The 26,375-nt window shown below is 42.8% G+C and overlaps 1 protein-coding gene across 5 annotated transcripts in view; it reads left to right on the top strand.

The window, feature by feature from the left end:
* The window catches only part of LOC126262573 (S phase cyclin A-associated protein in the endoplasmic reticulum), a 620,393-nt gene that overhangs the window by 550,087 nt on the left and 43,931 nt on the right, over positions 1-26,375 (top strand). For all 5 annotated transcript variants that reach the window (XM_049959285.1, XM_049959286.1, XM_049959289.1 and 2 more), the window contains one exon: positions 9,925-10,074. In XM_049959285.1, the coding sequence (XP_049815242.1) occupies positions 9,925-10,074 (150 nt within the window). The remainder of the gene's footprint in view (positions 1-9,924; positions 10,075-26,375) is intronic.

Genomic DNA, 26,375 nt, shown 5'->3' with positions numbered 1-26,375 from the left:
GAATAAATAGTTGCCACTATTTAAGTTCCAACCCTTGTATAAATAAATATATGATTCGCTCCAGTGAACTATCATCATCTGTATTACTAATCGGGTAGAACGGTATCACATTCTATTGCATGTTGCCTAACTAACGGCTTCCAGGGGCAACAAAAAATTGACCTTATCTATGAGTGAATTGTCAGAAACTAATAAAACCAATATAATTAGTTGTTTGTGTCTTCAACCATAAATGGTTTACATCCTTTTACGTCAAATTGTTAACACATTAGTTTATTTGTAAAGTAATCAGACGTCTGAAGCTGTTCGTACATGGTGTATCGATTCCTGAAAGAATCGGGGGTGCTGGTGTCACTGGCTATTAATAATGGGCGGCGGTAATATTGATTCCTATAGTGTTTAGGATCCCGTTATTTATATTACTTTCACTTATTTCTTATATTTTTGGATTTATGGCATCATACTTAGACAGAACGCCACCCGATTTGTGTGTAATTCCAACAGTCTTCCATATCCATAGATATATAAAAGGCCTCTAGATTTTTCTCCATGACCACCCACTGCCATCCACTCGTGGTTGTGGTAGTAGATAGCCCTTGGTCTCATGCTGTTAGTAAGGGAGTTAGATTGCGGTGCGTGATTATGGGTGAGTGTGGCGAGCAAAAATCCGCCAACTGTGGACCAATAAATACTCTTAGGAAAATTTATATACTCTGTGACGATCTTTACTTTACGTCTGAAAAAGCGTATGTTGTTTCATTCGCACGACATAATACGAAGATTGCTCGGTTTCGCCATTCAGATTTAAATAACTGTGGGTAATATTAAATCGATCGGTTATTGATCTCTCAGCGCGTTTTCGTCAATCATACTTTACCGGCGATCGACACACACACACACACACACACACACACACACACACACACACAGAACAAATGAATAATCAAACGGTACACTACATTGATTTCTGATAAACATTTTGCTTATTCTTCTTGAGTATAATCCTTTTAATAACTTTGCGCGTTTTCGTCGATCACTCCGCTTATTCTTCTTCTGCATATTGATCACTTCCTCTTCTTTTTCCATTCTTCAGTCATTTTACTGCGTAATCTAAATTCGCCAAAACTATGGAATGCGACAAGACTCTGCATTACACACCGTAATCGGAGCGAGTATAATGACTGGCAAACAAAAGAGGCAAACGGTTATTATATCACGAATACCCTTATTATCCCCCCCCCCCCCCCCCCATGAACCATGGACCTTGCCGTTGGTGGGGCTTGCGTGCCTCAGCGATACAGATAGCCGTGCCGTATGCCGTAGATACAACCACAACGAAGGGTATCTGTTTAGAAGCCAGACAAACGTGTGGTTCCTGAAGAGGTGCAGCAGCCTCTTCAGTAGTTGCAGGGGCAACAGTCTGGATGATTGACTGATCTGGCCTTGTAACACTAACCAAAACGGCCTTGCTGTGCTGGTACTGCGAACGGCTGAAAGCAAGGGGAAACTACAGCCGTAATTTTTTCCCGAGGGCATGCAGGTTTTATTCCAGAGGTAAAATAGTCCCCCATTCGGAACTCCGGGCGGGAACTACTCAGGAGAACGTCGTTATCAGGAGAAAGAAAACTGGCTTTCTACGAATCGTAGCGTGGAATGTCAGATCGGTTAATCGGGCAGGTAGGTTAGAAAATTTAAAAAGGGGATTGGATAGGTTAAAGTTAGATATAGGGAGAATTAGTGATGTTCGGTGGCAGGAGGAACAAGACTTCTGGTCAGGTGAATACATTGTTATAAATACAAAATCAGATAGGCGTAATGCAGGAATAGGTTTAATAATGAATAAAAAAAATAGGAGTGCGGGTAAGCTGCTACAAACAGCATAGTGAACGCATTATTGTGGCCAAGAAAGATAGGAAGCCCAGTAGTACTAGTTTATATGCCAACTAGCCCCGGAGATGACGAAGAGATTGATGAAACGTATGATGAGATAAAAGAAATTATTCAGATAGTGAAGGGAGACGAAAATTTAATAGTCATGGGTGACGGGAATTCGGTATTAGGAAAACGAAGAGAAGGTGAATGTGGAATGAGGAAAGAAATGAAAGAGGAAACCGCCTGGTAGAATTTTGCACAGAGCAGAACTTAGTCACTTGGTTTGAATCATGAAAGAAGGTTGTATACATGGAAGAGGCCTGGAGATACAGGAATGTTTCAGATAGGTTATATAATGGTAAGACAGAGATTTAGGAACCAGGTTTTAAATTGTAAGACATTTCCAGGTGCAGATGTGGTCTCCGACCACAATCTATTGGTTATGAACTGTAGATTAAAACTGAAGAAACTGCAAAAAGATTGGAATTTAAGGAGATGGGATCTGGATAAACCAACAGAACCAGAGGTTGTAGAGTGTTTCAGGGAGAGCATTAGGGAACGATTGACAGGAATGGGGAAAAGAAATACAGTAGAAGGAGAATGGGTAGCTTTGAGGGATGAAATAGTGAGGGCGGCAGAGGATCAAGTAGGTAAAAGGATGAGGGCAAGTAGAAACCTTAGCATTTGTAGACTTAGAGAAAGCTTTTGACAATGTTCACTGGAATACTCTCTTTCAAATTCTGAAGGTGGCAGGGGTAAAATACACGGAGGGAAAGGCTATTTACACTACTGGCCATTAAAATTGATACACCACGAAGATGACGTGCTACAGACGCAAAATTTAACCGACAGGAAGAAGAGGCTGTGATATGCAAATGATTAGCTTTTCAGAGCATTCACACAAGGTTGGTACCGGTGGCGACACCTACAACGTTCTGACATGACGAAAGTTTCCAACCGATTTCTCATACACAAACAGCAGTTGACCGGCGTTGCCTGGTGAAACGCTGTTGTGATGCCTCGTATGAGGAGGAGAAATGCGTACCATTACGTTTCCGACTTTGGTAAAGGTCGGATTGTAGCCTATCGTGATTGCGGTTTATCGTATGGCGACACTGCTGCTCGCGTTTGGTCGAGATCCAATGATTGTTAGCAGTATATGGAATCGGTGGGTTCTGGAGGGTAATACGGAATGCCGCGCTGGATCCCAACGGCCTCGTATCACTAGCAGTCGAGATGACAGGCATCTTATCCGCATGGCTGTAACAGATCGTGCAGCCACGTTTCGATCCCTGAGTCAGCAGATGGGGACGTTTGCAAGATGACAACCATCTGCACGAGCAGTTCGACGACGTTTGCAGTAGCATGGACTATCAGCTCGGAGACCATGGCTGCGGTTACCCTTGACGCCGCATCTCAGACAGGAGCGCCTGCGATGGTGTACTCAACGACGAACCTTGGTGTACGAATGGCAAAACGTCATTTTTTTCGGATGAATCCAGGTTCTGTTTACAGCATCATGATGGTCGCATCCGTGTTTGGCGACATCGCGGTGAACGCACATTGGACGCGTGTATTCGTCATCGCCGTACTGGCGTATCACCCGGCTTGATGGTATGGGGTGCATTTGGTTACACGTCTCGGTCACCTCTTGTTCGCATTGACGGCACTTTGAACAGTGGACGTTACATTTCAGATGTGTTACGACCCGTGGCTCTACCCATCATTCGATCCCTGCGAAACCCTACATTTCAGCAGGATAATGCACGACCGCATGTTGCAGGTACTGTACGGGCCTTTCTGGATATAGAAAATGTTCGACTGCTGCCCTGGACAGCACATTCTCCAGATCTCTCACCAATTGAAAACGTCTGGTCAATGGTGGCCGAACAACTGGCTCGTCACAATACGCCAGTCACTACTCTTGATGAACTGTGGTATCGTGTTGAAGCTGCATGGGCAGCTGTACATGTATTCGCCATCCAAGCTCTGTTTGACTCAATGCCCAGGCGTATCAAGGCCGTTAATACGGCCAGAGGTGGTTATTCTGGGTACTGATTTCTCAGGATCTATGCACCCAAATTGCGTGAAAATGTAACCACATGTTAGTTCTAATATAATACATTTGTCCAATGAATACCCGTTTATCATCTGCATTTCTTCTTGGTGTAGCAATTTTAATGGCCAGTAGTGTACAATTTGTACAGAGACAAGATGGTAGGTATAAGAGTCGAGGGGCATGAAAGAGAAGCAGTGGTTAGGAAGGGTTGCAGCCTATCCTCGGTGTTGTTCAATCTGTATATTGAGTAAGCAGTAAAGGAAGCACAAGAAAAATTCTGAGTAGGAATTGAAATCCATGGAGAAGAAATAAAAACTTTGAGGTTCGCTTATGACATTGTAATTCTGTCAGAAACAGCAAAGGACCTGGAAGAGCAGTTGAACGGAATGGACAGTGTCTTGAAAGGAAGGTAAAAGATGAATATCAACAAAAGCAAAACGAGGATAATGGAATGTAGTCGAATTAAATCGGGTGATGCTGCGGGAATTAGATTAGGAAATGAGACACTTAAAGTAATAAAGGAGTTTTGATATTTGGGGAGCAAAATAACTGATGATGGTCGAAGTAGAGAGGATATAAAAGCCAGAGTGGCAATGGGAAGGAAAACGTTTCTGAGGAAGAGAAATTTGCTAACATCGAGTATAGATTTAAGTGTCACGAAGTTGTTTCTGAAAGTATTTGTGTGGAGTGGAGCCATGTATGGAAGTGAAACATGGACGATAAATAGTTTGGTCAAGAAGAGAATAGAAGCTTTCTAAATATGGTGCTATAGAAGAATGCTGAAGATTGGATGGTTAGATCACATAATTAATGAGGAGGTATTGAATAGAATTGGGGAGAAGAGAAATTTGTGGCCCAACTTGACTAGAAGAAGGGTCTGGTTTGTAGGACATGTTCTGAGGCATCAAGGGATCAGCAATTTAGCATTGGAGGGCAGCGTGGTGGGTAAAAATCGTAGAGGGAGATCAAGAGATGAATACACTAAGCAGATTCAGAAGGTTGTAGGTTGCAGTAGATGAAGAAGCTTGCATAGGATAGAGTAGCATGGAGAGGTGCATCAAACCAGTCTCTGGACTGAATAAAACAACAACAACAACAACAACAACAACAACAACAACAAGCACCTTCTTATGATCTGGGTTGCCCTTCACTTTAAGACGGCTGCAATTTACAGTTACATTAGCATACAGCATGACGATCAACAAAGCTCCGGGGGCAAACATTCATATACTGCGGCGCTAATGTAGTTGAATCATGTTTCTCTCACGGACATTTGTAGCCTATGTAGCGTGCTCACGAGTCGGATGTCCTATCACAGTTCCTTCACAGTCCTAACAAGGAAACTGCAAATATAGTCTTAAGCAAGTATTGTGGAAACAAGATATTATGCTTATGTACATGCAAAGGAAAGTAAATGCCTAATTAAATAACGTACTTTCCATTTCTTTCCATCCTCATTTAAATTCTATTATGTCAAGATTTTGTCACTAACATAGCACACGCCCCGTGGTGTTACCCGCGCTGAAATGTGTCTTCGTAATGTAATGTTAACGCCAGTTTGGATGGAACAGAGTAAGGATTGTGTAGGCGAGAATCTTCTCTAATACGGAAATAATCAAAAGTCGTAGAGAATATAGCTTTTTCTAAGAGAACTAAGTGATCCACATCGCGCATTTTATTGAGATCTCTGCCAATCACGATTAACCACTTCCACCGACCACAGTATGGATTAAACACGTCGAGGACTCTATCGTGTATTGGGACTGAAACAATAAAAACATGTTTACATATACAGTAAAGTTTGTAAGTCACGCACTGCCGTTTCTGAAAAGTGCAAAATGGTTCAAATGGCTCTGAAGACTCGAGGTCTGAGGTCATCAGTCCCCTAGAACTTAGAACTACTTAAACCTAACTAACCTAAGGACATCACACACATCCATTCCCGAGGCAGGATTCGAACCTGCGACTGTAGCGCTTTTCCGGACTGAAGCGCTTAGAACCGCTCGGCGACAACGGCCGGCTTGAAAAGTGCAACACCGAGAAGGAATTACCCGAATAGCGCCAAACTCGGTGGAAGTGGCGATGGATGTGCAAACAATACGTGATACGTTTTGCAGCGAGATGGGGTACACGTAGGCCGAGCGCTCTCGTGTAGGTCCGACAGGATCGGTGTTGTGCCTAGTGTAATCGTGCAGAGCTGTCACACAAGGTGGAAACAATACAGTGAGTGCCAGTATGCCTCGTCGACGTCAAAGGGGGACATATCGGCGTGTGAGAGAGTTCGAACGTGGCAGAATGATTGGTCTCCGGGAAACGGGGTTGTCATACCATGACATTTCGGCTCGCACAGGGCATGATGCTTTGACAGTGATGCGCGTGTGGAAGCAGTGGATAGAGGAAGGTCGTACGCAGCGACGACCAGGAACTGGACCACGGAACATGACCACAGCACGGGATGACCGTCGTCTTGTCTGCATGGCCAGTACGGACCGTACAGCGTCATCCACAGTGTTGACTCGTCGCTGGAGCACTGCAACAGTTGTGAACTTGTCTGCATCAACGGTTCGTCGGCGTCTGCTACAGGTTGGACTGGTGGCACTCATGCCATTAAGTCGGCTTCCATTGTGCAGAAACCCCAAGCTCCTCCGACTGAAATGGGCGCGTGAACACCGTCAGTGGGATGCTGAGTGGCAACATGGAAACTTTTCGGATGAGTCCCGCTTCAACGTGTCCTACAGTGATGGCCGCGTACGTATCCGGCGTTACCATGGTGAGCGCAACCTTGAGGGCTGCATTGTGGAGCGGCATAGCGGACAAACACCGGGTGTAATAGTTTGTGGCGTCATTGGTTACAACAGCCGATCTCGCCTCGTACGTATTGCGGGCTCTGTGAACAGCAACCGGTACCTAACGGAGGTTGTGGAGCCAGAGGTACTCCTCGTGCTTCAGGCATCTCCACAGGCCACATTTCAATAGCACAATGCCTATCCACATATTGCGAGGAATGTACAGGCCTTCTTCGAAGAGCGACGGGTAGCATCGCTTCCCTGTCCTGCACGTTCGCCAGACATGTCGCCCATCGATCATGTCTGGGATGTGGTTGGTCGGCACCTGGTGCGTCTCGGTCCTACAGTAACTGGTGTCTCGGATTTGTGGGTTCGGATACAAACTGCGTGGAGGGAAATTTCTCAGGAACGTATTCAGAACCTTATTGATTCAGTGCCACAGCGTATAGCAGCTCTAACTGCAGGGCATGGTGGCCACACGGCATACTCAATAGTAGGGCTCAAAAGACATGTATAGATTTGAAAAGGTAATCATTTGTTACTTGTTATGTACGTAGTCTGTGGTATTAAATAAATTGAATTCATGCGTTTCCTTCTCGCTTTTGCAATTTCCACGAGCGGTAGTGTATATTTACCTAAGAGTATTTATTGCTCCATATGTCGCGGATTTTCGCTCACGACACTCACCCACTGCCACGCACCGCGACAAAACGATCTCCACTGTCACGCACCGCGACAAAACTATCTCAGTAACAGGACAACTGCATTCGTAATAGCCTTAATGGGATATACGGCTGTATGCATCTCGTATCTGGAACGGTACTCGTGCCTTCTCCCATGCCGTACGCTCTGACCCGGACAACGTCGTGGTTTCCAGCTAACTCAGTATAAACGCTTCTGTCTCGTGCTTTTTTGTTTCACTGTGGAATTTGAATTTGTGATTGTTTTAGTGCATGGTAATTTTATTACCAAATGTATGATGTGATATAAACTGCAGCTTCCCAGATGACTTAGTTTCACAGTTCAATTTAACCATATTAATCTTCTGAGATGTTATGGTATATTATATCGTCAAATCGTTGCTTAAATTATCACCACGGTGACCACTCTGGGGTTATCCATACGTTCAATAATTGACTAACATGCGCCAATGCAAATCAGTTAATTTCCCTTACGTAGTATTATGGGTCATTTCATAAATCTATGTCGGTACACGACTGTATGTCGGAGAAGTTTTTGTGTATTTGATATTTCTTCTGACTAGCCATGGGTTCTCAAAACTATATGGTAAGCTAACAAGTTTGCCCATACTGTGACAATTATCATTTAACATTAGTTCGTCTTAAGTTTCTAATTTCTTATTTTTTATTTTAACCTTGTAACTTTTGAACTACTCGTGATTCTTGTGTGCAAGTCCAGGTGTATGAAAGTGAAGTAACAGCCGTAGCTGGAATAACACAAAGATTACAAATTTCAGCCAGTGGTTGTCATTTAAAAAATTCATAGTGCCTAATGAGCCAAAAGCAACAAAACTGTGAGCAGTCTTTCAGTTCTTCCGTGTATTAAAAGCATGCAATTAAATATTGCAGTTGTTAAGCTGTCGGCGAATTATTACTGCACCCCTTTCGCGCCAAAGCGAGAGCAGCCATTGACGGCAGTTGATTCGGGATTTTCTGGTTCTCAGATCATAGTTAACTTATGGTTAAAGTAGCAACATAATATTATATTTTGCTGTTGATCGAGGGTTCACTACGAAGCTCACTACGAATATATCGTGTTCTGATCAACAGTTGATTGAAAATTCGTCTGCGTATTACGGGGTGAAAGAAGAGCTTTGTTACTTAAAAGCATTTTAAAAACGTGTTGCCCACTTTACACTACGTGTAAAAATATTTATTATCTGTGCCAATAGTGTCTTTCTCCATTGATGTTGTGTTATTTCCTAATATACTATATGTGCCGCCTGGAAGTATAATCTTCCATACAGCCACATCAGTATTGCGTTTCTGTGTTTGTATTAAAGGCATCTTCAGTGGATTTAATCTGGAGTGAAGCAGTTTCGTTTTTACGTGGGGTACTTATAAATTTCGAAACAGTTCACGACAAAATTTATAAGTAGTACGCGTAAAAACAAAACTGTGTTACTCCAGATTAAGTTAACTGAAAATTCATTTCATATAAAGAGCGAAAAACGTCTTGAACATTAATAAATATTAGACTCCAGCAAGAGAAAGACGTTTAAACTTATAAGATAGTATTTATACACTTCCTGCGTTAAATGGCCACAGCAACGAACGTGTTGGGAACGTCACTGAAGTCAAATACGTTCTAAGGGTTGTAAATACTTGCAAGCGTGTAACTGCTTTCTTGATGTATTTAATCTGCGCCGATTTCGCCATAGTGTATTTATTAATCAAACAACGATGACAATGTTAGCTTTCAGTACTAAATTACACTTTCCGTTTAATTTTTTAAAATTTTTGGTTATTAGTGTATATTTACTCCATTGCTGTGGAATTTTAGAGCGTAGAGGATTGTCTGTTGCATGATGATATGTATGTTGGACTACTGGTTCCATTGGCTCGGGGACTGATGAAGGAGAAACGCTAGATTGAATACAATAGATACACACACTTACATAGTGAAGTCATTATTTCCATGGGCTGTGCACTTACTCGTAAATAAAAAAAATGTTGTTGTTGTTGTTGTTGTTGTTGTTGTTGTTGTTGTGGTCTTCAGTCCTGAGACTGGTTTGATGCAGCTCTCCATGCTACTCTATCCTGTGCAAGCTTCTTCATCTCCCAGTACCTACTGCAACCTACATACTTCTGAATCTACTTAGTAATTTGTAATACAAATTCTTTGATGAATGATCTAGCATTAGTTAGTGATAAATCTAAATCCAGTAGCGCGTACAATTAATAACAACACATGTTAAAAATATTATAAAAGGATGTGGGATGATTTTTTTCATTGTTATTGACATTCGTTCGTACTGTACCAGGATCATGAATTACGCAGTTGACAGTTACTGCCTTTTGCGCCCGGAAATATGCTGTGCTGTTTACTCAAAGGTTCTCGTTGAGATCGTCTTTCGTGCAGTATCGGTACTTACTTTGAGAGAGCTTCACAAACCATCGTAATTGCTGATGACTTGATTTCATTGTTGTGAAGCGATGCTGTAACTATTTCCCCGTTCTTTCACAGAGCGTGCTCGGCGCTGAGGGAATCTCGCTGCAGTTCCGGCACATAGCGTCCTACCTGCTATGGTACTGCTCGCACGCGAGCGAGAACGACCTGCTGCACGAGGTTGTAAGAGTCGTCGGCTTTTTCGCAGTTCGCAATCCGGACAACCAGGTAAGAGAACGTTCTCTGCTGTCTGCTTCGTTTTACTTTGTCTCTGTTGAAGACCCAAGTGTGCTCATGGCACTTGCATATCCACCAAAGAGATGACTTCACATAATTGCGCTTGTCTTCGGTTCGCAGTCTCGTTGAATTTTTTTTTTGACAACATTTTCGCCCTGGAGTGCATTATTTTTTACAGTTTCCACGATTCCAGTTTCGACTTTTAAACCGTTTTCAAATGGTTAAGCTGAAACCAATAGTGGGTACTTTGCAGTTATACCATGATATTACACATATCCTTATGACTACGTAGCGTTATAACTTATTTTCTGATGTATTGATTTGTGTTTTTTACCGCACTTAATAAAATGTTACATCACTAATTGTTTTCATTACCTTGAAGCTTCACACCTAAGAGTACAGTTCGTGCTGCCGAAGGTTTTGTATCAAAACGCGTGCATGCACATAAAATAAAGTCCTTGGGAATGATGTACGAGTAAATACGTCTAAGCTGTCTCCCGTTTGTTTTTGACCAGTGTGGTGTATGTTCCTGGTACGTATAGAAACAACAGTTTTACAAGATCTATGTCTTTCCAGCGCACACCGGTAAAGTTACTTAGGAGTGCTTTATTTATCTGGCTGTTTTATTACACATTTTCATGACGAGATGGTGTATTGTGATACTTTGTACAGATGGTGTGTATGACGAATGCTGACATGAGCCATATAACCTCACATCCGTTTTAGTTATTTTGCTAATGTTGAAAAATGCTGTGTTTTGAGCACGTGTGTAATTGTTGTCGGTTATCAATCCAGATTCATGCACACTTATTCTGGGTTGTTTAAGTTCAGTAACTTTTCTGCAGATGAACCACTTAAAATGATTCAGAAGTGGAACTGGCAATTTTGAAAATCATAATAAGCGGTGTAGTCGGTGCGAAAATGTCATTTAAAAGAGGAAAGTTTTTCCTGTATCGGCCGTTTTAACGATCGACGCGCGGGCTGTCTACCGCGTTTTATTCTTTATCCGTCGTAGCAATATGGCGAAGGGCATTTAATTTTTACTTCGGAACCTCAGTTGTTTCTAAGGCGTGTTTTATGTACCTTTCTCCAAGACGAAGACCTTATTGATAGCTCTCTTCCCTGCCATCCGTTGGGCTTAACGTGTAGTCGTTTTCAACTTCTCTTTCGTATTAGTGTTCTAAGGTTCTGACGTGGGCGCATATGACCTTAGAAACAAAACAAACATCGTTGATTATATCAGTAACGTTTTGAGGGTCCGATGAGTAGATGGTTCAAATGGCTCTGAGCACTATGGGACTCAACTGCTGAGGTCATTAGTCCCCTAGAACTTAGAACTAGTTAAACCTAACTAACCTAAGGACATCACAAACATCCATGCCCGAGGCAGGATTCGAACCTGCGACCGTAGCGGTCTTGCGGTTCCAGACTGCAGCGCCTTTAACCGCACGGCCACTTCGGCCGGCGATGAGTAGATCTCTGCGATTCATGCAACACTATTGTGACATAAAAAGCAAGTTAAATAATTGGAGTTCCTCGTCGAAATGTTAAGTAGGAAAACTGGGAATTCCTTTTGATGTCGCAGAATATTAGCACTATGCCGCTCCAGTATGGGACGCGTCAACTCGTGCAAGGCACGTGCGAATGTATATTCATAACAAATTACCTTTTTATAATCGTCCATTACTAAATGCTCCGAAACCAACTGTGCCTTACTGCTCACTCGTTGCCGTTGATTTGTTAGCTAGCATCGGTTGCAATATAAAAAGTTACCGCGGATGTAGTTAGGAAGAGACGAAATCCCCTCGAATGTCTATGTGGACAACGTCTAAGGAAGGAAATCAAGAAGATACTTTACAAGTGAACGACTGAGGAAGGGCATCCCTTGGACCAACTGAAATAGAAGATACCGCATACAACCAGCTGCCATTGTCCAACACTTTCGCCGATTATATTCAATTTTGATTTCACTTTAACGCAACTGCTGCGTTTGATTATTATTCAGACATGTTTTGGCACGTTTTCCATCGTTAATTAGGCTTTATGTTTGAAATTTTGTGAATGAAGTACACGGTGGATGAATATACATTTGTGTTTCGCGTGCCACTGTGCATTGCATGGGTCAGTATTGAATAGTGCAGTAATCCCCCCTTTCCTGTTCTGTTCTCAGATGATACGCAGGATATACGTGTGGATGCTAGTGCATTTCTCTCATTTCCAGCGATGTGATCGTTACGCGAGATCCACGCTGAAGAAAATTATATATTTCCTAATTCATTTTGTAAAGTGGGCTCTAGGAATCTCGTGAATAGCAGCCTCCGCAATGCACAACGCCTTTATTATTGCGTCTCATGCTGCAGTGTATTGAGTATCGCCGCCTTAACAAAACCGTGACGAACGAACAGATATTCCTTGAATATTTGCTCCCTTCCATTATTCCAACTTGATAAATTATACATATTTTCTTGTTTTATATACAGCGTTTCATCTGCAATAACGAGCGTGAAATTTACTGATTAGCCGTAAATGCCTTGAAAGTACGAATGGACTGGCCTTGTTAAGTTAATGTTACATTCATTACTTCTCTTGTTCGGTGTTCTGTGTCGAAAACCATATCTTCAAAGTCAACTGATTTCCTTCACTTTTAATGTTCTATAGATTGACTCTGTGTTGTTCCAGAATAGATTGAATCGTTATTCTTGTCAACAGTTTTAAAACTATTATTGAAATTTATGGCACTTAATTTTTGCTGCGATTTTCTTTTGACAAACTTGAGTAATAAAAACCGATTCATGTTGGACAAATTATGACGACAAAGGTATTTTTGTAAGAAACGAAGAGGAAAGTATTCAGTCCTGTACAATCTTCTGGGCCTTATCCCTTAAGGCATTAGTATAGCTAAGTCTAGATTAATGATCCTGTGACACTTAACGTTGTCACGTCTGCTATTGCCTCTGAATTAGTTCGCGGTGAAAGTGGTGTCATGGTAATGAGTAAGACGAGCATAGCCAATGAGTTAGAGCTGTAGGAAAAATTTAAAAATTAGTATGAAAAAAATCTAAGTATCTGCTATTTAATTGGAACCTGCAGAGAAATGTAATATTCTTCCTCACACAATCCACGTGTACCATAATTCCTTATTAATGTCAGTTGAACTATATGGATAGAGTTTAAACGTTGTTTGTTCAGTCACAATAGGCATGGCTGTGAGGAAGAAACAAAAGAAATGTTATATGGAGATACGTTGGTGCATTTGCTTTCGTACCTCCACAACCGTTGCCTCATCGGTAACACTCCTACGTACTGAAGACTTAGCATGTTTAGAAAGCACAGACTGGACAAAGTCCACCAAATTGTGGGACAGCACTTAGGAAATATATTTGGAAACGAGAATTATGGTATGTAAATATGTCAAAATCAGTGGGATACCTTTTCCACAGAACTACCAATATTACTCCAGCCAACTCTGAAAACACAATGTCGATGCAACATTTTAGTCAAATGGTTCAAATGGCTCTGAGCACTATGGGACTCAACTGCTGAGGTCATTAGTCCCCTAGAACTTAGAACTAGTTAAACCTAACTAACCTAAGGACATCACACACATCCATGCCCGAGGCAGGATTCGAACCTGCGACCGTAGTGGTACATTTTAGTCCAACCGAAAAATTCGTACATTTCATTATGCGTCATGACTCTTGTCCGCTTTATTTAAATGGGATTGCGAAAAGGCAAAGGTCTTATTGCAACTATGGTGCTCAGTGGGATACGCGGGAACACTTTCTGTTAAAGTGCGCCGGTTGATGCCGTGATGAATGGAGATTACAGAAATAATCATGGATACTGGGTAATGCGAAATGTCATGCTCGCGTGCCGATAAGCTTCCTGGTGAAGTTCGGAAAGTTTACATACAAAATCTATTCACTAAAAGGTCTTGGACTCAATATCCAGTCAGTAGTAGAATTTTTCTCTCTCAAAAATGGTTCAAATGGCTCTGAGCACTATGGGACTTAACATCTATGGTCATCAGTCCCCTAGAACTTAGAACTAGTTAAACCTAACTAACCTAAGGGCATCACACAACACCCAGTCATCACGAGGCAGAGAAAATCCCTGACCCCGCCGGGAATCGTACCCGGGAACCCGGGCGCTAGAAGCGAGAACGCTACCGCACGACCACGAGCTGCGGACTTTTCTCTCTCACTTGCCACTTCTTTCACATATGGCAATGTTTGTTGGCGGGGGAAAAAAGCCGAGTTGCACCGTGGCTCGAGTCCGCGTTAAATTGTATGCTCCTTTATAACTGCCTGAGTCATTTCATAGGTCGGAGGAAGGCCTTGACGTAGTAAATCACTGTGGTTGTTAAAGCAATCTGCGGTTTGATGACAGCTTTACCTTTAGAAAATAGCCAATTTGTGCAAGTAAATCGTGTTGGTGACAGTGTATTGTCATTTATCAAAGATGTGACAGCAACGTGGTAGTAGTCCATAGGACCATAAAAGAAAAAAAAAGTCGCTTCTATCAAACATTGGGGTTCTACCTGTAAGTGCCTGTTGACACGTTCCTTTTAGCGCATAATAAGAGTCCGCAAAGCTGCGCAGACTGCCTACCCTCGCTACTTCCAACTTACTGCTGTAAGTCTATGTATCTGTTTGTTACAAGGAATGCTGCTGATTTATGCCGAGATGTTAACTCAAGAGTGCGCTTTGACACTGTGAAGATCCCTAAGGCTGTGCACTTCAGTTCCTGCTGCGCTTTTAGAAACTGACTTCGAGAAGAAAGAAAATTTAATGTGTCAAGTTGGTCCAAAGAACACGAAACTGTTTTAATTGAACAGTATGAACTGAAACAGTGTCTTTTGGACTTCAGAATAAAGGTTATCGCAATAGGAACAAACGTGATACAGCATTAAACGAAATGTGCTGCATAATAAGAGTATAGGCCGGAGGGAACAGTAGAAATGGAAAAGAAAACTCTTCGTTCACAGTGTGCCAAAATAGAAATGGTGTTCGCAGTGAGAATGTTTATGTAAATCTAGAAATAATTAATTGTTTTTGTCACAACAGTGCTGTGCTTCCTTACTTTTTGCTACATAAAGTCCAGTCACAGTTATCCTGAATGAACGTAGAAAAAAAATCGTCCTCTAAAACAAGTTATTTTCGAAGAAATGTCAAGCTCCCCCTCTCCTTCTATCTGCTAACCAAGTTTCTCACCAATAAGACCGTATTCTTCTTTTCGAGTTGCCCACTTCGACAGCGTATAATGTAGCGTCCGCTGAAAAGGCAAGCACTGCTGGTTGCCTTGTAGCAGTGGACACCATGGTAGCTTGATATCTGTGTGTGCAGTACTGAAGTGCGCTTGTTGCTGCGCTTGACCACACAGGACTTTTCCTCGTGCGCTGCAGCACGTGCTTGTCGCACGCTTTAAGGAACGTGCAAATAAGCACTACGGAATCCTTGAAGTGACACATCTCGCTAGACATCGGATATAAACTGATTTCCTTCGTATGCAGTGGATCCTTAGTTGCTGCGCTGTAATGTAGTACAGTATAAAGTTTAATGTTATTTGTATACTTTCGCCATGATGTTGCAGTTTTAGCAAATAGTAATGTGCGAGAATGTTGCAATAATTGATTATAAGGAGATATTCCACTACTGTGATTTACGAGATTTTACAAACCTCGTTGATGGACGAAATGTTTTCTTGTCTCCAGTCCGCTTGACGAACGTCCAGCCAAACACGTGAAAATATACCGCAAATCATAATTCTGTTATAGTAATAACGGACTGCTTCAAGCCTTTCAATTGAACGATACTTCGTCGTTTTGCATGTCCGTAAACATCCTCCAGCAATCCTGCTGCGAAGGGGACCTATTATTTAACGTGGAGTCGCGCAGGATTAGCCGAGCGGTCTCAGGCGCTGCAGTCGTGGACTGTGCGGCTGGTCCCGGCGGAGGTTCGAGTCCTCCCTCGGGCATGGGTGTGTGTGTGTGTGTGTGTGTTTGTCCTTAGGATAATTTAGGTTAAGTAGTGTGTAAGCTTAGGGACTGATGACCTTAGCAGGTAAGTCCCATAAGATTTCACACGCATTTGAACATTTAACGTGGAAACCGAATTACGTGTTTTTTTCTGGCGAGTCGTCACATAGTCGGGAGGTAAAAGTTAAGTTAAAGGTGGACTAAAAATTTCGTTGTCCGACCGGAATTCGATCCCGTGACCTCCAGTTTTTGGGCATGTGCTTTACCTCTACACAACCCTGCCCGATGTAACTCTGTTAAAGGATGTGACAACCTGGGTTACTGGCCTATCCAACTATGCTGATAGTAAAAGAATCTGTAATTGGCATTACGCCGTCTCGGGGTCGCAGGAGCCGTAGTAGACATCGTACGAATTCCAGACATTCCGACTGGGACACCAACTGGCAGGGTGACCAGATAAGAGAGGGTTAGGCGAAGGGAGGAGGGCAGTAAGGGTGGGGGTAAAGATAAGGGACTTGACGTATTGTGTCCGAGATACTCCGAGTAGGGCTAATCATATCGGGGAAAGTCGCGAGGGCTGGCTCGTATAAAAGCCGATACGCCTGACGGCAGGTGGTTTGCCGGGAATGCAGGCCGATAGCGCTGGCGCCGCCGCGGCGGAAGCGGCAACGGCCCGGCTGGGAGGCGGCGGCGGCGGCGGCGCGGCGGGGATGCCAAGAGGCTGGGGACAACGAAAGCTCGCACGCGCGCCCAGTGTGTCCCGACACGCGCAACATGACTCTAAGCTGGCACTGTGTGCTCTGGGAGCCAACTGAAATAAGTCGCGCAGGCGTAAATGTAATTGTGCAAATTGTAGCTCAAGAGCTCACAGAAACGTTAACTAAAGGGTTCCCGGTATCATAAAATATGCACTCTAAGATTTGTAACTCGCAGTAATCGTTTAGGGGGCCTCAAATGCACTAATAAAAGTGTTGTTGAAGGCGGTCTAAAAAATAAATGTAAGAGTAAAACTACGTTTGAATTCCTTTTGAGCTGCATTTCTTGTTCTCTGCAGAAGTCAGAATACAAGTATACAAAGTGTGGCAGCTCGATTTAAATTACTTGTAAGTCCGAGATAACTGGCAACTGAAGAACTCTTCAGTATCGCTGTAGTATGCGTACTGCATTGCTAAACTCATAACTTCTAAATTTTCATGTCAAATCATTGCAGCTATTTACGATACAGCGAAGTTAAATCCGAAAATAAGGCATTTATCTCAGCAGTTCTGATTGATTTTTATTTATACAGTAAATCAGGATTATAGTGGGTCACAGATGCAGCGAATACAGGGTGTTTATAAATTAGTTACACATAGATAACATTTAATTTTGAAAAGGGTGACGCCGGTCGCGGTGGCCGTGCGGTTCTAGGCGCTGCAGTCCGGAACCGCGGGACTGCTACGGTCGCAGGTTCGAATCCTGCCTCGGGCATGGATGTGCGTGATGTCCTTAGGTTAGTTAGGTTTAAGTAGTTCTAAGTTCTAGGGGACTGATGACCTAAGATGTTAAGTCCCATAGTGCTCAGAGCCATTTGAACCATTTGAAAAGGGTGAGTAACTTAAAGAAATGTTTGGTACAGCACTGAATGCAGTATATCTTCGAGTTATATTCCCGCTTAACACTCTACCATCCCCGACGTTCCCGCTAGTCGGCAGACACGAATGAGTTATTCAGAAAATGGTTCAAATGGCTCTGAGCACTATGGGACTTAACATCTGAGGTCATCAGACCCCTAGAACTTAGAACTACTTAAACCTAACTAACCTAAGGACATCACACACATCCATGCCCGAGGCAGGATTCGAACCTGCGACCGTAGCAGTCGCGCTGTTCCGGACTGAAGCGCCTAGAAGAACCGCTTGGGCACCGCGGCTGGCTGAGTTATTCAAACATTTTTCATGTAGGCGTATTACGGTGAAAAGCGTGCTCAGTGTTGTTCACGGTTTCATGAATCGAAATTCGCTACCACAGTCCAGAGACAATTCAGGACTAAATATCGCAAGCTACCACATCAGGGAAAAACAGTTACTAATTGGCACAATCGTTTAACCGAAACTGGCTGTGTACCTCATAGGACAGCGAGTCAGATGTAACGACATTTATGGTCCCTTCTCCTTTACCGAGTCAACTGCAATTGGCCTATCGTAACTGGACATGCTTGATCATTGTGTAATGCCTTAGTTACAACAGGATTTGGACACACAATTTATTTTCCAGCAAGATACCCGCCATCATGAAGTCGAGTACCTCCGTAGGAATGTGACGCCTTGGATTGAACTTGATAGAACAATATCCTTGCCACTACGATCACCGCAACATGAAGACTTGCTTCATAGGATTTGGCAGAAAATTGATTTCAGACGGGACATTTATCGTGTTACAAAAGGCAGCCACATTTAACATTTGTAAATAAAACTTGAAGATATACTGTATTCAGTGTTATACCGAATATTTCTGTAAGTTATTTATCTTTTTCACAGTTAAAGACTACTTTTTTATAACTAAATTATAAACAGCTTATATAATATTTCTTTAATTAATTTTGAAACCAGACTTTGTATTACTGTGCAGAACAGCCATCATTCAGTGATTGAGCCAATAAAAACACAAGGAAGGCAGAAATAAATTTCTTTTATTCCACTTCATTCTGATATTTACACTACTGATTAAAGCAATAATTAGTCAGTAGGGTGTTTCTACAGACCAGTTAAATTATAAGCATTTACACTACAAACTGTTCTCCAGTAACATGACTCAGTTAAAATACTTTCGGAACACTTCACCTTCATTCAAATCATGCTACGTTACTTCGATATAAATAAATACTCGTAAGAAGTTCCTCAATACTAGAATTAGATTCCTATCAAAAGATTTAAGAACATTTTCCAATTTTATAAAAATATTTGTTTACTTGGTTGAAGGCGAAGCTCATTCTTATGTGACACTAACTATTCACGTACACAAATAAGCGATTCAGGACTTATAATGTCGAATCAAAGAAAGGAGAATCAGAGCAGATCCACTTGGCAGCAATCGCTGAATATCTTGAACGATGGTGGTGGTGGTGGTGGTGGTGGGGGTGGGGGACGAGGTTCATGTGGCCAGTAAGTTAGGCTGTTTTTAAATTTTCTTACTTTCAGGCCAAGGCCATATTGCATGATGACGAGTCAACAAGAGGTTTTCATAGGCTAGCTGATTAACCAGTGCGATGATGGGAGAAGCAGATGCAGGTTTCCGTTGTCTTTGCAAACGTAGCTTTAGACAGCGAAACTTCAGGGGAGATGCGTCCGCTTTAGAAATAGTGTCACAGATGAGGTTTCTAGTTGTTTCAAGGCAAAAACTATGATGGCAGTAACGTGACAAACATAACGAATTACTCAGAAATACACCACTATAAACTGGAGGCTCCTTACGTCACTTCATCTTGTCAGTAATTGTAGGACACGCCCCTGCCGATTCAGTACTAATTTTACTCTCATTTCGTTATTAACTAATATGAGACTAAATTAAGGAGGTAAATAAGTAGCAGTCTGTTAAGTGCTAATAGATGGTTCGTAAGATTCGGAGTTACCACAGTGCTAATATGAGTGGCATCGGGAAGGTATATCTGCATCTGTACTCTGGGATTCACAGTGAAGCGCATGGCTGAGGATACGTTTTATTGTGCCATACATCATGGTTTCTTCCCAGACCACCAATGGAACGTGTACTCCTCTATGCGAGCTGTATTTCATCTTCACGTCTCTGTAGGGTCGATACGCGTGGGCCTGAAGAATATTCGTAGTTCCTTCCCTGCAAGCGGGTTCTTGGATTTTTTCTAAGGGTGTTTCCACTTGCAAGGGACAACGGAGACTTTCTTCGAAAGGCTGCAATTACTGTATTTCAACATTTCTCTTACTATCTCTCGCCAGACAAACAAAAATATGACCATTCACAACGCTCTTATTTTATTTTATTTGTTTTTGGTGTCGTTGTCCCATGTTAGCCGAACCTGATATGGGTCCCACGACTTGTAGCAGTATTCGTGTGTTAGGAGTTAAAGTGTTCTGTATGCAGTCTCTCTTGTAGCCAGACTTTCAGTATCCCAGCATCCTGACGGGGTGAAGCTTGCCGTTTGCTTTACTTCCAGCTGAGCGTAAGTGCTCGTTACACTTCATATTACTACAATTGTTACTCCTAAACATTTATTTATTAAGACTGTCTCCGGTTGTGATTCATGGATTCAGCAGTAAAATGGGAGAATGTCCGCGTAATGCAAGTCACCGTTTGATTAGTTTTGTTTTATGCAAATATGTTTCAGCACTTTGACTGTTATGTTCACTGGAATTTTATTTATTTTCTTTCTAGCGTGGCGATGAAACAATAATTTTTTGGATGTTATAGCTCATCTAAAAAAAAAAAAAAACCAAATTCCATCTTACGTGAAACTTCATTTAATTAGTTTACCTGAACATGTTTCAGCAATTTCTGTGTTACCTTCAACAGGGTTTTCTTTATTGCATAACGCTATAGTGTATATTGGTAGTTCTATATCTACCATGCGTTCTACAGTTTGTCATGATTTCCTTATTATGTTGCTGTGACCTTGCCTCCCTCGTTAAGACGATTTAAAACACTGTATAAAACAAAACCAAGCACGCAGAGTAAAAGGAGCAACAACATCCAATAGATGGCTATGTATTACTAGCCAAAGGGTACCACGATTTCACGTTTCGTGCAGAAACTTTCCTTCCTCTGCATTAAGAGGAAGTAGCAAGTTTTTGCACCAGGCTGATTTCCTTAATCGAAATGAAACTGAATAACGCAAAGACCCAAACTTATTAATTATGTAAAGAATAGCTACATTTTTCCAGTAAACGACACTGCCCTCTTAATTGTTGCCTGTACTATGTGCCGTTTTGTTCTCATGAAGTTACTTATGAATGAGGATGTCAGTTACCATTCTATTAGAAGCGAAGTCCATGGACTTTATTTCCTACCAAGACAATAACAAGTAATATAACTGATCTCTGGCTTATTTCTGATTACTGTGTTAAGATTAGTATTAGGCAAAATGCAAAAAAATGGTGATGAGAAGGGAAAATATGATGTGTATGATGTAAATGTAAAAGCCATATTTGCCCGCATCTCGTGGTCGTGCGGTAGCGTTCTCGCTTCCCACGCTCGGGTTCCCGGGTTCGATTCCCGGCGGGGTCAGGGATTTTCTCTGCCTCGTGATGGCTGGGTGTTGTGTGATGTCCTTAGGTTAGTTAGGTTTAAGTAGTTCTAAGTTCTAGGGGACTGATGACCATAGATGTTTAGTCCCATAGTGCTCAGAGCCATTTGAACCATTTTTTTAAAAGCCATATTTAACCGGTAAGCGTTTGACCACCGGAGAACTTCGTGAACAGTGCTCAGGAATGTAAAGAACTGTTTCTCATAAGTTGTTTCGCCTTTCGAACATAAATTTTGGATGTCCGCCTCAACCCCGCCACGCCCACCCCCATCCAACCACCCGCTGCCCCCCCCCCCCCCCCGACACTCAAACAAGAATAAATCACTTACGTAATTACATGTCTCCACAAGAAATTACACTATCAAATAAACACAAACTTCGCTCAGAAGGATCAGGGAGGCATTCTTTGAGACTAAGCGATACTGACTCTCGTCTAACTTCTGCCATGAGGAAGTAAAGCACGTACTCAAAGATCTAACAAAAACCGCAATGTGCTATCCTAAACAAACGGCGGGTTACACTACCAGACGCGCATGCGTAGCTGACCGTGTTTATCTGGAATTATCCACGTACATTTTCTGCATCTTTCGTACAGGTTAGGTCTCGCATCGGGCGAATTCCATTTATATCTGATATATTGGCCGGCCGGAGTGGCCGAGCGACTCTAGGCGCTACAGTCTGGAACCACGCGCGAACCCTACGGTCGCAGGTTCGAATCCTGTTTCGGGCATGGATGTGAGTGATGTCCTTAGGTTAGTTAGGTTTAAGTAGTTCTAAGTTGTAGGGGACTTACGACCACAGATGTTGAGTCCCATAGTGCTCAGAGCCATTTGAACAATATCTGATATATCCTGTGCGCGAAAACTATTGTAAAAGAGAGTGATGTTCGAGAGCAGTGTAAAGTAGTTGAAAGTGCAGGGGCAGGAGCTCTATGAAAAAAAAAAGCACTTTGACTTAAAAATTAGGTAGGGATATGAGAAAGTAAGTTACACATGTCGTCTCACAGTAAGACAATTGCGCAGCAAGATGGGCACATTGACGGAAGTGAGTACATGTACGGGCTTCCTACAGAGACATCCGCTGCTGCAAGGACAACAGCTGCATCGCAGTGTGTGATTGGAATGTTGCGGCAAACGAAAACTTATTCCAACGTTGAAGTACGGGGGCTAGTATAATTCTTGTGGGCAAAATATAATTCTTGTGGGAGAAACGTCTAAACTGCGTACAGATTCACACAGAAATTCTAACAATATGTGGGCCAAATGCTATGTAGTGAAATGGTACCAATAAAATCGACCAAGATCGCAGAGACGCATGTGATGCTGATCGGGAAGGAAGACAATCGATATCGACAACAGACGACTATGTCCAGGCAATCGAAGAACTGATTGGCAGCAGTCACACATTATCGATTAGGACGTTGACACAGTGCTTCTCGTATGGCTTCGTGACCATGGAGTGGATTTCTGTCGTCGAGGAATTGAACGATTGGTTGAACAATGTGATCGTTTTTTACAGAGAGTTGGCGACATGCTGAGAAGTCATATAGATATATCACTTTGAAGTGCAGTGCAACATTCAATAAAAATTACTTGGCCTGTCATGTGTGACTTACTTTTTGAAGTCACCTCGTAAAATATGTTTTGAGAAGCGGCTTGATCAAGTAAGCAGCGAAACTAACTCGAAAACCATCAGAGCAGGGTCAAATAGAAAGGCTGCCCAGGCTGGAGCCACACAACTCTTATTTGTTTACTTTTTAGTGGAGAGTATATGTGTTTGTCAGTTTGTCAGATTAAAATGGGATTTAAAATGGACACGAGCTAATTACATGTTGACGCCTTGAGTCAGTACCGCTGTTGGGTTCGAGTCGCGATTCAAATGTTTATTCTTAACGGAGAGGACCTTTAGATGTAAAAGTAACTTTGGGCGTACACTCTAGGGAGTATTGAACCATCACTATTCACTACATGTATAGATAAACTAGAGGGTAACGTAGGAGGCTCCAAGAGGTTGTTCAGAGGTAATGCTATTGTATACAGAGAAGGAGAAACGCTAGAGAGTTGTCCGGAAATGCTGGAAGACCTACAGAGGATCGAAGCCTCGTGAAGGGACTGGCAGTTGACACTCAACATAAACCGTAACATGTTGGGCATACGTACGCAGAAAGATCCGTTATTGTATGTTTACACGATTGCTGAACATTCACATACTCGTAAGTACGCACGTACGGGGGGGGGGGGGGGGGTGGGTTTAAGCGTACAGAATGATAATTAAAGTGGAAAAGACCACAAAACCTGATAGCAAGAAAGGCAGGCGTGAACCTGAGATTCATTGGAAGAATCCCCAGGAAATGTAGTCCACCCCCGTAAGAAATGCCTTACAAAATATGGAAATGAGCGTTTGGCGTCATTGGCCGGGAGGCCCCTTGCGGGGCAGGGCTGGCCGCCTTGGTGCAGGTCTTATCACATTCGACGCCACATCGGGCGATCTGCACGCCGGATGGGGATGAAATGATGATGAAGACAGCACAACACCCAGTTCTGAGCGGAGAAAATCCCCGACCCAGCCTGGAATCGAACCCGGGCCCGTAGGACGGCAATCAGTCACGCTGACCACTCAGCTATCGGGGGGGACATACCTTACAGAGACCTCCTTAGACCGATACTTAGTCACAAGCGACAAGGAGATACTCAGCGCACAGCAGTTGCAGACGTTACAAGAGAGGCGTTGTGCGCTTTGGTTTACTGTTAAAACTCCGAGGGCGTACCTTCGTAGAAGAGTCACCTAGGACTGTTGATATTTTTAAAAATATCGGAAATCCGATATAGCGATATTTAAAAAAAAATCATTATCGACCGATGATATATCAAGGAAACGTATCGTTATATCTATATATCGACGGAGAAAATGTCGACGTACCGGTCTATAAACATATAGGCTGCACATAGTAAACATACTGCCAGTTTTAGAGCTGTATATTTAAGTATTGATTTATTATTAGATATTCTGTACTTCAACAAGCTAGCAGCCAGCCTTAGAGCAAGAATTAAAACGAAAACGATGCACGTTCAGGCGTGGCGGTAACCACTTAGCTAACCATGCTAACTGCATGTAAATGGCACGATAGCAGGTGTCCGTTGGGTCCGTCGCGCGGTTTCGTCATATATCGGATTTGTCAGAAACAGTTCACGTCAACTTCCCCGTTTTTTCATTTCCGACAACTCCAGCGACTTAGCAGTTGTAGTGTAAAAATTGCGAGTTGAGGTTAAACGTTATAGTTTATGTCGACAGCGCCGAGCGCCGATTACGCCAGCATTTCCCCCGACACGCCTCCGCCCACCGCAAAGACCGATCGTGTCATTGAGGTTTTCGTTCACCATTTCCAGCCGTTGTTTTTTAAGAATGCCGAAGTGAAGAAATAGCACACTAGTGGCATTAAAAATTGTTTTTTTAACGTCATTGCTGTGCTATTTCTTCATACCGGAAAATATATTATTCCATTCACAGCGCCACGCCCCAGTGCAGTCGGACTAGTTCTTTACAGTATCGACACTTGATTCACACAGTCAAAGAGAAAGACTGAACGTGATGAAAGCTGAAAAATACAGTTTCAAAAGAAAAATTTCAATTATATACCAAAAATAGCGAAAGAAATATTATATAAAATTAAAATATCGACCCCCGATATTGCCATTTCGATATTAATACGTTGGTGCATCGAGGAACAATACACATCCGTTGTATACCGATATTTTGTAGAAAAAACATCGCTATATTATTGTTTCATCAACAGCCCTAGACTCAACCAGTGCATTCAAATGGTTCAAATGCCTCTGAGCACTATGCGACTTAACATCTGAGGTCATCAGTCGCCTAGAACTTTGAACTAATTAAACCTAACTAACCTAAGGACATCACACACATGCATACCTGAGGCAGGATTCGAACCTGCGACCGTAGTAGTCGCTCTGTTCCGGACTGAAGCGCCTAGAACCGCTCGGGTTCGCAACTGGATCAGAAAATTAACGTATGGCAGTTTTGACCGAGAGACGGCACTGGGGATTGTTCGGCCGCCTAGCCGTTTTATTTGATGTGACTTCGACGACTTGTTCATGATAAAGTACCGCAGGCCACACACCATAAGAATACTTGCGGAGCATTGATGTAAATGTAGAATCCTGGTCTGACACACCTTTTTAAAATTATCAGAAATACCCAAAGGATACGGTAGTTAATTACATTGCGCGTCGTAGGTGTAATGTGGAGCAACCGTAACTCGCTGCTGCGGCCCGGTTGCACTTGCTGAAGGTCGCCTCGGTGTCACGGAGCGGGCGGTAGCAGGTGTTTGCGACCGTTGCAAGACAGAGAGAGGCGCCTCAAGCACCTGCGGGCAGTTCTCCGGAAGCCCCCATCGCTACACCTGTGTCTGCTCGCCAACCTTCATTTACCGGGTCCCACTGCAAGAGGCTTTGCCCTTCCGTCTGCGGCACCGATTGCATGACCGCTACGGTCGGCTGGCATAAATGAAGCGCGTGGAAAGTAGAAGCTAGTCGCAAAGCATTGTTTTACTCTAAGCGGATTTCCTTTCCACAGTTGCAGTGCAGTTTTTCAGTGGCGAACATTGCACTGCACAAACTACCACTGTGCGTAAAATACTCCACAAACTCCAATTTCAACTGAAATAGCGAGTTTTAAGTGTGTGAAAGAGTCGCTTACTTTGCAAATAACTCACATGATCATGTCAGTGGCAAGTTTCTAACCTCTTTGTAATACACTGATTTGCAAGAAGTCATGGAAAGGCACTGGATGTGACGTCAGTCGTCGGCTGCTGAAGTCTATCCAGTGCATTTCTGTTACAGTGCTCCGTCGGTCGCTCCGTGTGACTGCGGAGGCCGAGGCCATCCTGTGCGGCGGTTTGCTTATGTGGAAACATAGTCTCTGCGATGATGATGCGTCGCACTAGACACAGCTGACCATGGAATTCTTGTATAATCTCATATTGATGTGGCCCATGCGTACTCCACCGATTATCACCGCAAGTTCAAAATCGTGACGTGCAGC

Source organism: Schistocerca nitens, chromosome 6, assembly GCF_023898315.1.
Source record: "Schistocerca nitens isolate TAMUIC-IGC-003100 chromosome 6, iqSchNite1.1, whole genome shotgun sequence".
Lineage (NCBI taxonomy): Eukaryota > Metazoa > Arthropoda > Insecta > Orthoptera > Acrididae > Schistocerca > Schistocerca nitens.
This window is presented reverse-complemented; position numbering and strand designations above follow the sequence as displayed.